General features: G+C 49.4%; 1 protein-coding gene across 1 annotated transcript; it reads right to left on the reverse strand.

The window, feature by feature from the left end:
• Positions 1-80: 80 nt before the first annotated feature.
• CFAP73 (cilia and flagella associated protein 73) lies at positions 81-9,642 on the reverse strand. The gene is given in 8 exon segments (XM_032602754.1): positions 81-503; positions 5,227-5,385; positions 5,669-5,890; positions 6,409-6,609; positions 6,933-6,953; positions 6,955-7,021; positions 7,921-8,046; positions 9,587-9,642. Coding segments are annotated over 8 exon segments (930 nt in total). The 3' UTR covers positions 81-425.
• Between the last annotated feature and the right edge of the window lie 5,779 nt (positions 9,643-15,421).

Consider the following 15,421-nt stretch of genomic DNA (forward strand, 5'->3'; position numbering starts at 1 on the left):
ACTACTGAAGCTCGTGCACCTAGAGCCCGTGCTCCACAACAAGAGAAGCCACTGCAATGAGAAGCCTGCATACCGCAACGAAGAGTAGCCCCTGCTCGCCACAACTAGAGAAAGCCTGTGCAGCAACAAAGACCCAATGCAGCCGGAAATAAATAAGTAAATAAATTTATTAAGAGGGAAAAAAAAATCCCCCATCTGCCCTGGGTGGGAGGACCAGGTCCCAGGTCACATGGTGGATGTGGGATTGGTGCCCTCCATGTAGCCCACATTCATTTAGTATTTGCTGTGTTCCCCTCATGCCCACCCCACTGCAATCTGAGCGAGCACAGTCCTCCTGTCTTTCTGGTGAGAGCCACTCAACCTGTAACCCGCAGGAATTGTGTACCTCCTGGGCGCCCCTCCCCAACTGCTCACCTGGGTCAGGGTCAGGAGGCGTGGACGGTGGGCTTGGCCTGATGGAGGCTGGCCAGCATGGCAGAGAGGTCCAGGATGAAGAGCTTCACCTGGGGGTTCCAACACAGCCAGAGTCAAATCCCAGCCTCTTGAGTGTCCAGTACCCACCCCCCCAAAACACCAGAGGCTGCAAAGCAGGGGTGGGGGGGTAGAGACCCTTATTAGACAGCCATGATGGTGGTTCCCTGAGGCAGTGAACCTGGCCTAAACCATTCCGGTTTTTTTGTTCTTTTGTTTTTGTTTTTTTTGGCGGTATGCGGGCCTCTCACTGTTGTGGCCTCTCCTGTCGCGGAGCACAGGCTCCGGACGCGCAGGCTCAGCGGCCATGGTTCATGGGCCCAGCCGCTCCACGGCACGTGGGATCTTCCTGGACTGGGGCACGAACCCGTGTCCCCTGCATCGGCAGGCAGACTCCCAACCACTGCGCCACCAGGGAAGCCCCCATTCTGGGTTTTTGAAGCCTCAGTCCAAGCTTCCCAAACAGTTGATTCGCGGGCACCTGCAGTTTTCTAGATGGCTATCACCTGTATTATAGTTGAATTAGTATTTTCACTTGCATCAATTTTTTTCCCTTTTAATTGGATTAGTCGTGTTCACTGGTATATGACCTACTCTTATCTTCTCCATGGGGCACCCTCCTTTATTTTAATTAACCTATTTATTGATACAAACTTAATGAACACCCACGGATCCACTGCCAAGACCTAGAACTTGATGGCAAACTTATCCTTGGGCTCTTCCTTCACATTTGTCACCGAAATAAACATCTGACAAGGAAACTATCTCTACCAAAAGTGAAAAGAGATTAAATTACTCCTTGCCATAAGTAAGGGGTAACTGGAAAAATAACAAAATGAAAATGAAACCTGGTTACTCAATTCTGGCAGCTACCATTACCCACAGAGGGTGTGAGCCCCCAGGCCCTGGAGACCAGGGAGTATTATGAGGTTAAAGGCATAGTTGCTGCCCGCCCCCCCTGCCATTGAACCTTTCTCCTTGGTAAGATCAGATGGTTGGTTGAAAAAGCACTGGCTTTCCATCACTCTGATACCAAAACCAGAAAAAGATATCACAAAAAAAATTATAGACCAATATCACTGATGAACACAGACGCAAAAATCTTGAACAAAATACTAGCAAACAGAATCCAACAGCACATTGAAAGGATCATACACCATGATCAAGAGGGATTTATCCCAGGAATGCAAGGATTCTTCAATATACACAAATCAATCAATGCGATACACCACATTAACAAATTAAGGAATAAAAACCAAATGATCCTCTCAATAGATACAGAAAAAGCTTTTGACAAAATTCAACACCCATTTATGACAAAAACTCTCCAGAAAGTGGGCATAGAGGGAACCTACCTCAACATAATGAAGGCCATATATGACAAACCCACAGCAAGCATCGTACTCAATGGTGAAAAAGCATTTCCACTAAGATCAGGAACAAGACAAGGCTGTCCACTCTCACCACTCTTATTCAGCATAGTTTTTGAAGTCCTATTCACAGCAATCAGAGAAGAAAAAGAAAAGGAATACAAATTGGGAAAGAAGAAGTAAATCCGTCACTGTTTGCCGATGGCATGTTACTATACATAGAAAATCCTAAAGATGCCACCAGAAAACTACTACAGCTAATCAATGAATTTGGTAAGGTTGCAGAATACAAAATTAATGCACAGAAATCTCTGGCATTCCCATACACCAACAACGAAAAATCAGAGAAGTTAAGGAAACATTCCCATTTACCACTGCAACAAAAAGAATAAAATACTTAGGAATAAACCTGCTGAAGGAGGTGAAAGACTTGTACTCAGAAAACTATAAAACACTGATGAAAGAAATCAAAGATGACATAAACAGATGGAGAAATACACCATGTTCTTGGATTGGTAGAATCAATATTGTGAAAATGACTATACTGCCCAAAGCAATCTACAGATTCAATGCAATCCCTAGCAAACTACCAATGACATCCTTCACAGAATTAGAACAAAAAATTTTACAATTCCTTTGGAAACACAAAAGACCCCGAATAGCCAAAGCAATCTTGGGAAAGGAAAACGGAGTTGGAGGAATCAGGCTCCCCAACTTCAAACTATACCACAAAGCTACAGTAATCAAGACAGTATGGTACTGGCACAAAAACAGAAATGTAGATCAATGGTACAGGATAGAACGCCCAGAGATAAATCCATGCACATATGGCCACCTAATTTATGACAAATTACAAGAACATACAGTGGAGAAAAGACAGCCTCTTCGATAAGTGGTGCTGGGAAAACTTGGACAGCTACATGTAAAAGAATGAAATTTGAACACTACCTAACACCATAAACAAAAATAAACTCCAAATGGATTGAAGACTTAAATGTAAGACCAGACACTATAAAACTCTTAGAGGAAAACAAGGAAAAACACTCTTTGACATAAACCACAGCAAGATCTTTTTGACCCACCTCCTAGAGTAACGGAAATAAAAACAAAAATAAACAAATGGGACTTAATTAAACTTAAGAGCTTTTGCACAGCAAAGGAAACCATAAACAAGACAAAAAGACAATCCTCAGAATGGGAGAAAATATTTGCAAATGAAACAATAGACAAAGGATTAATCTCTAAAATATACAAACAGCACATGGAGCTCAATATCAAAAAAACAAACAATCCAGTTGAAAAATGGGCAGAAGACCTGAATAGACATTTCACCAAGGAAGACATACATGAAAAGATGCTCAACATCACTAATTATTAGAGAAATGCAAATCAAAACTACAATGAGATACCCCCTCACGCCAGTCAGAATAGCCATTATCAAAAAATCTAGAAACAATAAATGCTGGAGGGCTTCCCTGGTGGCGCAGTGGTTGAGAGTCCGCCTGCCGATGCAGGGGACGCGGGTTCGTGCCCCGGTCCGGGAAGATCCCACATGCCGCGGAGCGGCTGGGCCCGTGAGCCATGGCCGCTGAGCCTGCGCGTCCGGAGCCTGTGCTCCGCAACGGGAGAGGCCACAACAGTGAGAGGCCAGCGTACCGCAAAAAAAAGGAAAGAAAAAAAAATGCTGGAAAGGGTGTGGTGAAAAGGGAACCCTCCTGCACTGTTGGTAGGAATGTAAATTGATACAGCCACTATGGAAAACAGTATGGAGGTTCCTTAAAACACTAAAAATAGAACTACCATATGACCCAGCAATCCCACTACTGGGCATATACCCTGAGAAAACCATATTCAAAAAGAGTCATGTGCCACAATGTTCACTGCAGCACTATTTACAATAGCCAGGACATGGAACCAACCTAAATGTCCATCAACAGATGAATGGATAAAGAAGATGTGGCACATACATACAATGGAATATTACTCAGCCATAAAAAATGAAATTGAGTTATTTGTAGTGAGGTGGATGGACCTAGAGTCTGTCATACAGAGTGAAGTAAGTCAGAAAGAGATAAAGAAATGCCATATGCTAATGGATATATATGGGATCTAAAAAAAAAAAAAAAAAGGTACTGATGAACCTAGTTGCAAGGCAGGAATAAAGAGGTAGACGTAGAAAGTGGACTTGAGGACATGGGGTGGGAGGGCGAAGCAGGGGCGAAGTGAGAGTAGCATCGACATATACACACTATAGAATGTAAAATAGTTGGCTGGTGGGAAGCAGCAGCATAGCACAGGGAAATCCGTGCTTTGCGATGACCTAGATGGGTGGGATAGGGAGGATGGGAGGGAGGCTCAAGAGAGAGGGGATATGGGGACGTGTATGCATATGGCTGATTCGCTTTGTGCAACAGAAACTAACACAGTATTGCAATTATACTCCAATTATGCTCCAATAAAGCAATTATACTCCAATAAAGATTATACTCCAATAAAGCAATTATACTCCATAAAGCTCTATTAAAATAAGATAAAAAGGACTGGCTTTTGCCTGTTGCTTCATTTCAAGCCTCTGTCCCTCCTAGAGTCGTCTTTTGTACCTTGGGTTACCTGGGCAACACTTGAGAGGACAGTGGTGTACATACGAATCCACCCAACTCAGGATGTGGCACAAAGGTAGGCTCTGGGGACCCAGTTCTTGGCATTTGGTTGGAATTCTGGCTGCAGGACAGGAGTGGGATGGGATGGGGCAAAGGCGGGGGTGTTTCCTCCACTTCTCAAAGGGGCCATGCTTTGGGAACCCACTAGAATCAACAGAAGTGTCCAAAGTCAGAAACCCCCTGCCTCTGTTGTAAACCATGTCACATGTTCTACCACCTTGCAAACCCGAGTGAATAGAAAAGCCGGGCATACTTGGTACACAGTGACATTTGTATTGCCATCGTACAGAAAGAAAAACCACTGTACAACGCTGCCCTCACGCTTCCCAGGGAAGCCAAGGCCTGACTATGTGGGAGCCAGAGGGTCAGGGACTAATTAAAGGTGAGTCTCCATCTCCTGGTTTCTTATCATGTCACGTTTGTGCTTTTGATCCTGAGACAGAAGAACTCTTGGCATAACTGTATTGTACCCATCAGTATATACCCCGGCCTCCTGCACAGTGAGGGCACTGAGACCCAGAGAAGATCTTCTGACCTCATAGCAGGTGACCAGCAGAGCCAAGACCAACCCAGGGCTCCCGGGCAGGGGGCCGGGCGGCCACAGAGCTAGGAGACTGGGCTCTGATCGCAGAGGGTCATGCTTCACCCAGAGAAGGCGGGATTTCAGGCACCATGATGTTCCCAACCCTTAGGGGGCTGGAGGTGACATAAAGAGAGATCCTCGCCTGCTCCAGCTGCCCCTCGGTGTCCTCGATGTCCAGGGCAGGTGGCCGCCTCTGGTGCTGGCACACTAGCTGGAACAGGTTGAGTGCGGCAATCCTGGTGCGTCCCAGGAGCAGGGTCTTCTCAGCTGCGGTGTTCTGGATCTGAATACACTTGGATTCCTGGAGAACACCGCCCCCTTCCCCATTAAGGTGTGAGCTGGCCTGAGGAGGGCTGGGACCACATTCGCGTCCACTTCCCACCAGTCATAGATGCCCCTAGGTGCTATCAGGGAGAGGAGTGCTGGACTCGGGTGTCAAGTTCTCATAGGAAGGGCCTCCTGCGCCCTAAAGTGCTTTCCGATGCCTGAAACCTGCCCGTGAGCGTAGCGTTGCCCCATATGGCACTCCTCCCGGCGGTGGGAGGCTGAGGTCCCGGGCGCCCACCTCCTCCCGGCGGCGGTACCCAGTGCAGCGTGCGCTCCCGCGCCGCCTCCAGTTGCTCCAGCAGTTGCGCTCGCCGCTGGCCCTGCCGCAGCAGCTCGTCCTGCCAGGTGTCACGCAGCCGCCGCAGCCGCGCGCGCGCCTCCTCCAGCTCCTCGAGCCGCTGGCGCTCCGTGAGCCTCAGCGCCGCCTGCGTGTCGGCCAGGCCGTCGAAGCGCGCCACCAGCTCGGGGACCTCTTGGAACTGGGATGGGGTCGGGAGGGGGACTCACCGGGACTGCAGCCCCCCTGCCTTTCCTCGCCCTAACATCCCCCGCGCCTCCTCAGCCCAACTGTGAAATGGGGGCATCACACAGCCCCAGCCCCAGAAGTGTGATTACTCCGGCCTCTCCCCACCTCCACCATCAAACCTAGCTAAGCTTCACTGCCTGTGATTAATACTAAGTCACTGTTTCATTCAACTCATACTGAGTGTTTGGATTCCCCCTCCCCCCACCTGCCTGTGTGTCCTTGAGTAAGTTATCTTTCTGAGCCTCAGTTGCCCCATCTGTAGAATAGGGTTGGCAATAACAAGACTCACTTCACTGGACCTTGGAGAGAATTCAAGAACAAAGCGTGTTCCTGACATACAGTTAGTGCTCAATAAGTGGTGACTCCTGGCATACAGTCAGCGCTCCAGTAGTGCACACTTCCAAAGCCGTCCCTGAGGCTGCCTGGGGCTGCACGTGGCGCTGAACACCAAAACTTCTGCAGGGCGCTCACCTCGGGCAGCTGCTCCATTACTTGCCCCAGCAGGCGCGCGCAAGGCTCGAGGCGCCAAAGCAGGCGCTGCAGCCGCGCGCGCTCCCGCTGCAGCTCCTCCAGCTGAGCCCGAAGTCGCAGCGCCTCCGCCTCCCGGCGGCCCGCCAGTTGCCGCTCCTCCGCCGCCCTCCGCAGTGCGCGGCTGCGCCGGGCCTCCGCATCCTGGGAAGGAGGGATGGAGAGGAGGCGACGACCCCCAGGACTTGGGAGCCTGCGGAGCTTGCCGCATCCACTCCACCCCGACATTCGCACGCTGAGTCATGGGTTGCAAACAGATGGCCCACGGGCCAAATCCAGCCAGAATCTCTGATTTTGGTCCCTCACTCACTCCTCTCCACGCTTTTAAAATGCTTCAGGCAGTAGTGTGTATTTCCCACCACTCCCTTTTGTATTGGTAAGCCCACTTTTTAAGTTTATGTCTGGCTCCTTTAGGATTGTGACTTTGTGACCCTCTGCCCTGCCTCCCCCCAGCAGGCTCCACGTACCTGCAAAAATTTTTCAAAGCGGGACAAAGGACCCCTTTAACTCCTGCTCTTTCTGTTCCAACTGTTCCCACCGCTGTTTCCAGGGATGCCTGCATAGTCTGGAACACCTGGGGGGGTAAGGAGTGGGTGTCTGTGTTTGTTTGGGGATTCAAGTCATCCAGCGCTTTCACGCTCACACTTAACCTCGCTCACCTTTTGCCCTTAATCTTTTTTTTTTTTTTTTGGCTGCGCCTTGCGGCATGTGGCATCTTAGTTCCCATGCCCCCTGCAGTGGAAGCGCGGAGTCCTAACCACTGGCACCAGGGAAGTCCCTTTTGCCCTTAATCTTGTCACTGCACCCTTGCTCAAATCCACCTGTGGCTCTCACCACCCACGATGAAGCCCAAATTCCCTCCTGTAGCCCCTGCATGTCAGCATCCCTGCTCTTCCTTGGGGCCTCATCTTACCCTCTCTCCTCTGATACTGTCTTCTAGCCTCTTACCCACCTGTGTTTTGTCCTTGCCTTCCTGTCTTTGTATATGTTGCTCCCTCTGCCTGTTTCTCCCTCCTCACCCTGTCCCCCTTTGGTGGATAAGCCGACTTGCCCTTCAGCAGTCCCTAAGACATCACTTCCTCCAGGAAGTCCTCCATGACCACCCCTGTGTAGAGATAGGGGCTTTCTCTGGGCTCCCACAGCCCCTGCTCAGTGCTTCCCCCCTCACAGCCATCACCACCTGGACACTTGTCTGTCCCCTTCTCCAAGCTGTGAGCCCATGAGGGCAGGGACTGTGGTGAGACCTCTAGATCCCAGTGCAGTGCCCTGCATGCAGTAGCTGCTCAATGCACATTTATTTGCACAAACCACTGATCTCATTTGATCCCCCATTTGACAGACGAGGAAACCAAGGCTCAGGACGGTGATTTGTCTCAGACCTTGTAGTAATAAGTTGGCTCCATCACTTTCCCATCTTTTTCTTCCCATCTTTTTGTCCCCAAAAGTTTCAGGGACTGCATTGAGTGGCTCACCTCCTTCTGGGCCTGAAGGCCCTGGTCCGCATCCACCAGTTCCTGCCTCTTCTCCAAGAGACGCAGCAGTGGCGGTGGGACGTGGTCCATATTCTGCCCCTGGATCTTCCTGGAGGGGCTCAAGGAAGAGGTGAGGGTGAAGGAGGCAAGAGTCAGGGCCCCCAAACTCCCCACTGGTGCCTGACATACCCCAACAAGCCACCTCCTGGCTGCTGAATTTTTCATTCATTCAACAAATTGTCCCGAGCACCTACTCTGTACCAGGCACTGTTCTGGGCACTGGGGATGCAGCCCTGATCAAGACAGACAGATCCCTGCCCTCCAGGAGCTGCCGTCCTGCTGGGGACCACAGAAAAAAAGCTAGCAAATAATAATAAATAATGCTAGGACATGGCAGGTGCTAATATGAAAAATTCAGCAGACTGAAGGGAATCTCTCAATAGGGAGATAGAAAAGTCTCTGTTGGGGGACATCTGAGCAGAAGCTTGAAGGGGAAGAGGGAGGGAGCCATGAGGATACCGCAGGCAACAGATTCTAGGCCTAGGGAATGGCTGATGACAAACCCCCGAGGGAAGGACTTTGGTGTGTAGAAGGAGCTGCCAGGAGGCCAGTGCAGTTGGAGGGGAGGAAGGAGCAGAGAGACGGGAACTGAGATCAGGGAAGTTGTGAGGGTGATGAGGGGGAACTTTGGCCTTGACTCTGAGTGAGGTGGGAGGCCTGGGAGGGTTTGGAGCAGAGGAGGGAATCCCCTCTGGCTCCTGTGGGGAGCAAGGACAACAGGAGGGGCAGGGCAGCTGCAGGGGACCAGGGCCGGGTCACAGGATAATGCAGAGAGGATGGGGCTCTGATCTGGGTGGGTGCAGTAGAGAGGTAAGGAGGGGGCGGTTCTGGATACCACTGGAGAGCAGAGCTGATGGGGTGACGAGAGGAGGAGAAAGGAGTCGAAGGGGAACCTAGATGCTGGAAGGATGTTGCTGATAGCGGGCTGAGTGGGAAGCAGGGAGATCAGCTCTTCGCTAAGGCCAAGTTGAGACTGAGCTGCCTATTGACCTCTGCGGGAAGGATCCAGGGGGAGGCTGGGATGTGGAGCCAGGCTCACAGGGGAGAGGAGGCGCTGGACACAGCTCCGCAGGGTCGGCCCTGTAGGGAGCAGAAGGGATGCACTGCCATTCCACTAGGCAAGGCTCTCCCAGCTCTGGTCCAGGGGAAACCCTCCCATTTTACTGATTCTGAGACTGAAGATGGGACCCCCGGCCACACTGCTGAAAGAAGGCAGGCACCGGACAAGCTTCCTCCACCCTTCCTTTAAAATGCAGTTTGCAGTGAGAGGGGGCAAGAGCTCGAAGAGTAATTCCTTCCCACCTTGGATCAAATGATATAATCTCAGCTGGATATCAACTAGGGATGGGGATCGAGAACAGGTTAGAGACCTGGGCCTTTGACCCAGCTCTGCCCTAACTACCCCTGAGACCTTGAGGAAATTGCCATTTCCTTCGGAGCTTCAGTTTCTTCCTCTATGAAGTGGGGGCAATAATCCCCCACCAAGAACTGCCCGAGGAAGCCAGAACCCAGGGGTAGGGGGAAGGGAGGGATCTTCCCACCTGCTCCTGCCCTCCTTTCAGCCCCCCTTGCCACCCCACGCCACTCACGTAGACAGTTTCTTTTGCAAGGCCAGTCGGAATTATTTCTCCCAGGGCACTGCCATTCTCCTGGCAATCGCCCCAGGCTTGCTTTCTTTCTGGAGCTTTGCACTAGCCTAGAGGAGGCCCTGGAGGGTTGTGATGGAGGGTTTGCACGCTCAGTATTCCCGGAAGGCAGCCACCCAGCCAGCCTCGGTCGCCCGGGCGACCAACGACACAACATTCCATTGCCTGCCTGAGGCCTGGAGAATCCACCTGGGGAGGGAGAGAGAGGGGGCTGCAGGGAGGGGAGCATCTTCTGCCCGGTCTGGAGGAGGCTTGAACTCCCAATCTAAATCGGGGTGCAGTGAACAGGACGTGGGTCTCTTAGCCAATAATTTGCCCCTCGGTGCCCCATGTCTGGTCAAACCTCTTCCTGGATGGGTGGGATGGGGCCTCACTAATGTGGCTGTGTGCTCAGATGTCTGTTGAAATGAGTAATTATTGGACACCCACTGTTTGCCAGGTCCTTGGGGGGCAGGCATTCACTCCCTGGCAAGGTGCTGAGGTCCTACTATGTTCCAGCCCTTTGCTGGTCCACTCCCATTGCTGAGTACCCTAGCCTTGTCTCACGGAGCCCCCAGCCTGGTTAGGGAGATAAAGCAGAGGGGCCATCAGCACTACCCTGTGGAAACCAGCTTGCAGGGACCCAGAATCTGCATTTGGAGGATGGGGGGTAGGGGAGGAGGTGACATAGTTTGCGCAATTACAGTGGGTCAGACACTGCCCTGAGTACTCTACTTACGGTATCTAATTTAATCTTTAAAACAGCACTGCCGGGAGTGGTAATAGGGAAAAGTACCCAGAGTAATATTACAAATACTCATGCGTCCGCCAACTGGAAATAACAAACACGAGCGTCTTGTCCTCTTTTGCTTCCAAGCGTCTTATTTTTCCTTTTTAAATAATTTGTTTTTTCATGTAAGGAAATGTATTTTCTTTTTGCAGAGTAACACTATTTAAAAAAATTTTTTATTGAGGTATAATTGATTTATACTGTTGTGTTAATTTTTTTGTACAGCAAAGTGATTCAGTTATATATGATTCAGTTGTACATATATATGTATTCTTTTTCATACTCTTTTCCATTATGGTTTATCACAGGATATTGAATACAGTTCCCTGTGGTAGGGGAACAAAGTAGGACTTTGTTGTTTATCCATTCTATATATAATTGTTTGCATCTGCTAATCCCAAACTTCCAATCCATCCCTCCCCTACCCCCCTCCCCTTTGGCAACCATAAGTCTGTTCTCTATATCTGTGGGTCTGTTTCTGTTTCTTAGATAAGTTCATTTGTGTCATATTTTAGATTCCACATATATGTGATATCATATGGTATTTGTCTTTCCCTTTCTGACTTATTTCACTTAGTGTGATCATCTCTACGTTCATCCATGTTGCTGCAAATGGCATTATTTCATTCTTTTTTATGGCTGAGTAGTATTCCACTGTATATATGTACCACATCTTCTTTATCCATTCATCTGCTGATGAACATTTGGGTTGTTTCCATGTCTTGACTATTGTAAATAGTGCTGCTATGAACACTGGAGTGCATGTATTTTTCAAATTAGAGTTTTGTCCGGATATATGCCCAGGAGTAGAATTGCTGGATCATTTGGTAACTCTATTTTTAGTTTTCTGAGGACTCTCCGTACTGTTTTCCATAGTGACTGCACCAATTTACGTTCCTACCAACAGTGTAGGAGGGTTCCCTCTTCTCCAGACCGTCTCCAGCGTTTGCTTCGTTTTTTTTCCATAAATTTAATTTATTTATTTATTTTTGGCTGCATTGGGTCTTCATTGCTGCGTGCAGCCTTTCTGTAGTTGCAGCGAGCAGGGGTACTCTTCATCGTGGCACACGGGCTTCTCATTGCGGTGGCTTCTCTTGTTGCAGAGCACGGGCTCTAGGCATGCAAGCTTCAGTAGTTGTGGCACTCTGGCTCAGTAGTTGTGGTGTGCGGGCTTAGTTGCTCCGCAGCATGTGGGATCTTCCCAGACCAGGGCTCGAACCCATGTCCTCTGCATTGGCAGGTGGATTCTTAACCACTGTGCCACCAGGGAAGCCCCAGCTTTTTTATTTACAGATAATTGTAGATTCCTGTGCGGTTTAAGAATTAAAAAGAGAGATTCCATACTGCTTCACCCGGTTTCCCCCAGTGGTGACATCTTGCACAGCAACAGTCCAGATCACAACAAGGATATTGACATTGATACAATCCCCCCACCTTATTCAAAATGCTTAGCTTTATGATCACTTGTGTGTGTGTGTGTATTTCGTTCTATGCAATTTTTACAATTTTATTTATTTATTTGGCCACATAGCCGGCTTATGGGGTCTTAGTTCCCCGACAAGGGATCAAACCTGGGCCCCTGGCAGTGGAAGACCGGAGTCCTAACCACTGGACCGCCAGGGAATTCCCTCATTCTATGCAATTTTATCACATGTCCATTCCTATGACTGCCACAGTCCAGATACAGAGCATTCATCACGAGGATGCTTCAAGCTAACCTTATATAGCCACATCCATCCCCGCCCTGCTGCCTTCCTAATCCCCGGCAACCATTCATCTGTTCTCCATCGGTATGACTTTGTCATGTCAGGGGTGTTGTATAGTAATTGGAATCATATACTATGCAACCTTCTGAGATTGGCTTTTTTCAACTCAGCATCATTCTCTCTCTTTTTTTTTATGGATGAAGAAATTTTATTTTTAAAAAAATATTTATTTATTTATTATGGCTGCACCGGGTCTTCACTGTGGCACGTGGAATCTTCACTGCAGCATGTGGGATCTTTTAGTTGTGGCATGTGGACTCTTAGTTGCGGCATGCATGTGGGATCTAGCTCCTTGACCAGGGAATGAACCTGGAGCCCTTGCACTGGGGGGCATGGAGTCTTACCCACTGGACCACCAGGGAAGTCCCTCAACATCATTCTCTTGAGATCCATGCTGGTTGTTACAGGTGTTTGTGTTTTTGATGGCTGAGTAGCATTCCATGGGATGGATATACCTCAGTTTGTTTAATCACTCATATTGGAGGATATTTGGGTTGTCTCCTATCTTTGGCTATTATGAATAAGGCCACTGTGAAGATTCCTGTCCTGGTTTTTGAGTGAACGTAAGTTTTCATTTCTCTGGTATAGAAGCCCAAGGGCACAGTTGCTGGGTCATATGGTAAGTGCCTGTTTAGGGTTTTTGTTTTTGTTTTTGTTTTAAATTAAGAAACTGCTATATTCTTTTCCAGAATGGCTGTCCCATTTTATATTCCCACTAGCAAGGTATAAGTGATCCAGTTTTATTCTACATCCTCGCTGCCATCACTATTTTTTGTTTTAGCCATTCTGATCGGTGTGTAGCGATATCTTTGTGGTTTTACGTTGCATCTCTCTACTGGCTAATGAGGATGAACATATTTTTACGTGCTTATTTGCCATCTGTATGTCCTCTTCAGCAAAATATCTCTTCGAGTCTGTTGCCTATGTTCTAACTGGATTGTTTTTAACTGTTGAGTTTTGAGACTTCTCTGAGTATTCTAGATACGGGTCTGGGTGTTCCAGATAGCCCTCTGTTGGATATTTTCTCCCAGTCTGTAGCTTCTCTTTTTATTCTCTTCACATGGTCTTTTGCAAAGTTTGAAATTGTGATGAGATCCAATTTGCCACTTTTTCCTTTGTGGATTGTGCTTTTGGTGTCAAGTCTAAGGTGGTTTTTGAACTCAGTCCATCTGGGTGTGGAGTCCACCCTCTTAACCACAACACTCCACATAGAGTTGAGCCCTTTTTGGATCTTTTCCTCCTTAGACCCATTCCCTTCCTTCCATCCCTAGAGAATACCATCATCTTGAAGCTGGTGTGAATCTTCCCTTCTTAATTTCTCTTCTTTTGGAGGTGGTTTTTTTAACAGTGTTTATTGAGCACCTTCTATGTGCCAGGCACTGTGTGAGGATACAGCAGTGGATAAGACAAAACCTGTCTTCATGGGTCTTAGAGGCTAATGGGGATGCCAGATGAATCAAATCACCCTGCAAATATGTCATTGCATGCTGACAGGATTGCCAGGGGAGGTGCAGAAGTGCAAGGAGGGAGTCAGGGAGGCCTCCTTGAGGAAGTGACATGTAAACCCTGAAGGGTGAGGAGGGGTGAGTAGAGGAGAGGAGGGGTAATCCAAGTATTGGGAACAGCATGTGCAAAGGCCCTGAGGCAAGGGGATATGGCCCCTCCTAGAAGAGAACAAAGGTCTGTAGGTTGGTGTGCAGAATTCTAGGATGAGGGTGCAGGTCAGGACTGCACAGGGCCAAGGAAGGGCAATACCTGGGCTAGAAGTGACAAACAGGGGATGGAGGTTCAGGGGTGTTAAGTGACTCCTCCGAGAGCACACAGGCTGAGAGGTGCTGGGCCCTGGAGTTTGTTTATGTAGAGATAACCCATCCCTGCTTTGGAACTGCTCATGGCTTGGAGGAGGTGAGGTCCCTACACACTTGTCTTCAGAAGGCTGGAGCTGTGGCTTTAGCTCTGTGGCCAGTGGATCTACCTCCCCACCCCAGGCCACAGCATTCCTCTCTGTTAAACGGGGCATTGCTTCCAAATGCTTCCGGGGCTCCCCTGCCAAGCTGCTGAGGCAGGGCCTCCCCCCTGTCTCTGTCTCCATGTCCTGGGGGATGGGGTGGGTGGAGCTGCTAAGTGACAGCAAGACACAACTTCTCAGCTGGCCTTGCCCTTGGCCACAAAGCCACAAGCTCTGGAAATATCCACTCTCCCCACCCCCGCATTCCCCCAACCCCCAGTCTCACGCTTGGGCAGCTTCCCCCTTTCTACTTCTCCATTCCAAAGCGGAGGCAGGGGAGGGCACTTTGTGGAGTAGGGCTGAGGAAGGAGGAAGCCCGGGTGCAGCCTGCAGACGCACACCTTGTCTTCAGGCTGTGGGAGGAGGGGACTTACAGGCCCTGCTCCCTGGCAGCCAGCCCGCAGGAGGGGTTTTGGAAATCCTGCCCACTCCTCCCACCGCCGCCTCCTGTCCCACGTGGCTTCCTGCCCGGAATCGTGTCTGGCACTCACCAACGAGGCTTTGTGTTCCCGAGATAAAGAACAGGCTCCTCACCCCCAAACTGGTCCCGGGTTGGTCTGTCTTGTCCCGATCTTGGTGGCCTCAGAAGGGATGGTGCCACTTCCCAGCAGGGGAAACCGACGTCTAGAGATGCACAGGTCTGCGGAGCCAGACTTTGGGGGTGAAGGTGTAGCGGAGAGGTGGTGAGTTGGCAGTGTTAGGGCACCGTGGGGAGAAAGGAAGTAAAAAGGAATATGACCATTGCCACAAGGAGAGAGGCCAGATTCCAGCCCTCGAGGGGAATTGGATACTATGTAACCCAGAGAGTGTCTTTTGAGTCCTTCTTATGTGCCAACTGGCGTGGGAGGCACCGCATGAATCAGTCATTGTCCCTGACATTTAGGAGATAAGACAAGCATGTAAATCCCCACAAAACAAGAGAACAAGAGACCAAGGTCACAGAGAGGTGCCAACAGGCGGGCAGTGGGGGGCGGTCATCACTGCCTTCCCTGCCACCTTCCAGGCTTCCCAGAGGCTGTGAGCAGAGCTACAAAGCAAGGGCAGTGGGGCTTTCAGAGACCAGAGGAAGTACGAATTATTTTCTAATTATAATTTCTGATTAAAAAGAAGCACATGCCATTATGTCAGAGAAAGCCCTCCAGTTCTGTGCTTGCTTTATTGTCTACATATCACTTCGTACTTCCCACTGAGAGTCTGTTCCTAGCTGCCCATTACTTTTGTCTGTATCACCCTCT

Source organism: Phocoena sinus, chromosome 14 (assembly GCF_008692025.1).
Source record: "Phocoena sinus isolate mPhoSin1 chromosome 14, mPhoSin1.pri, whole genome shotgun sequence".
Taxonomy (NCBI): Eukaryota; Metazoa; Chordata; class Mammalia; order Artiodactyla; family Phocoenidae; genus Phocoena; species Phocoena sinus.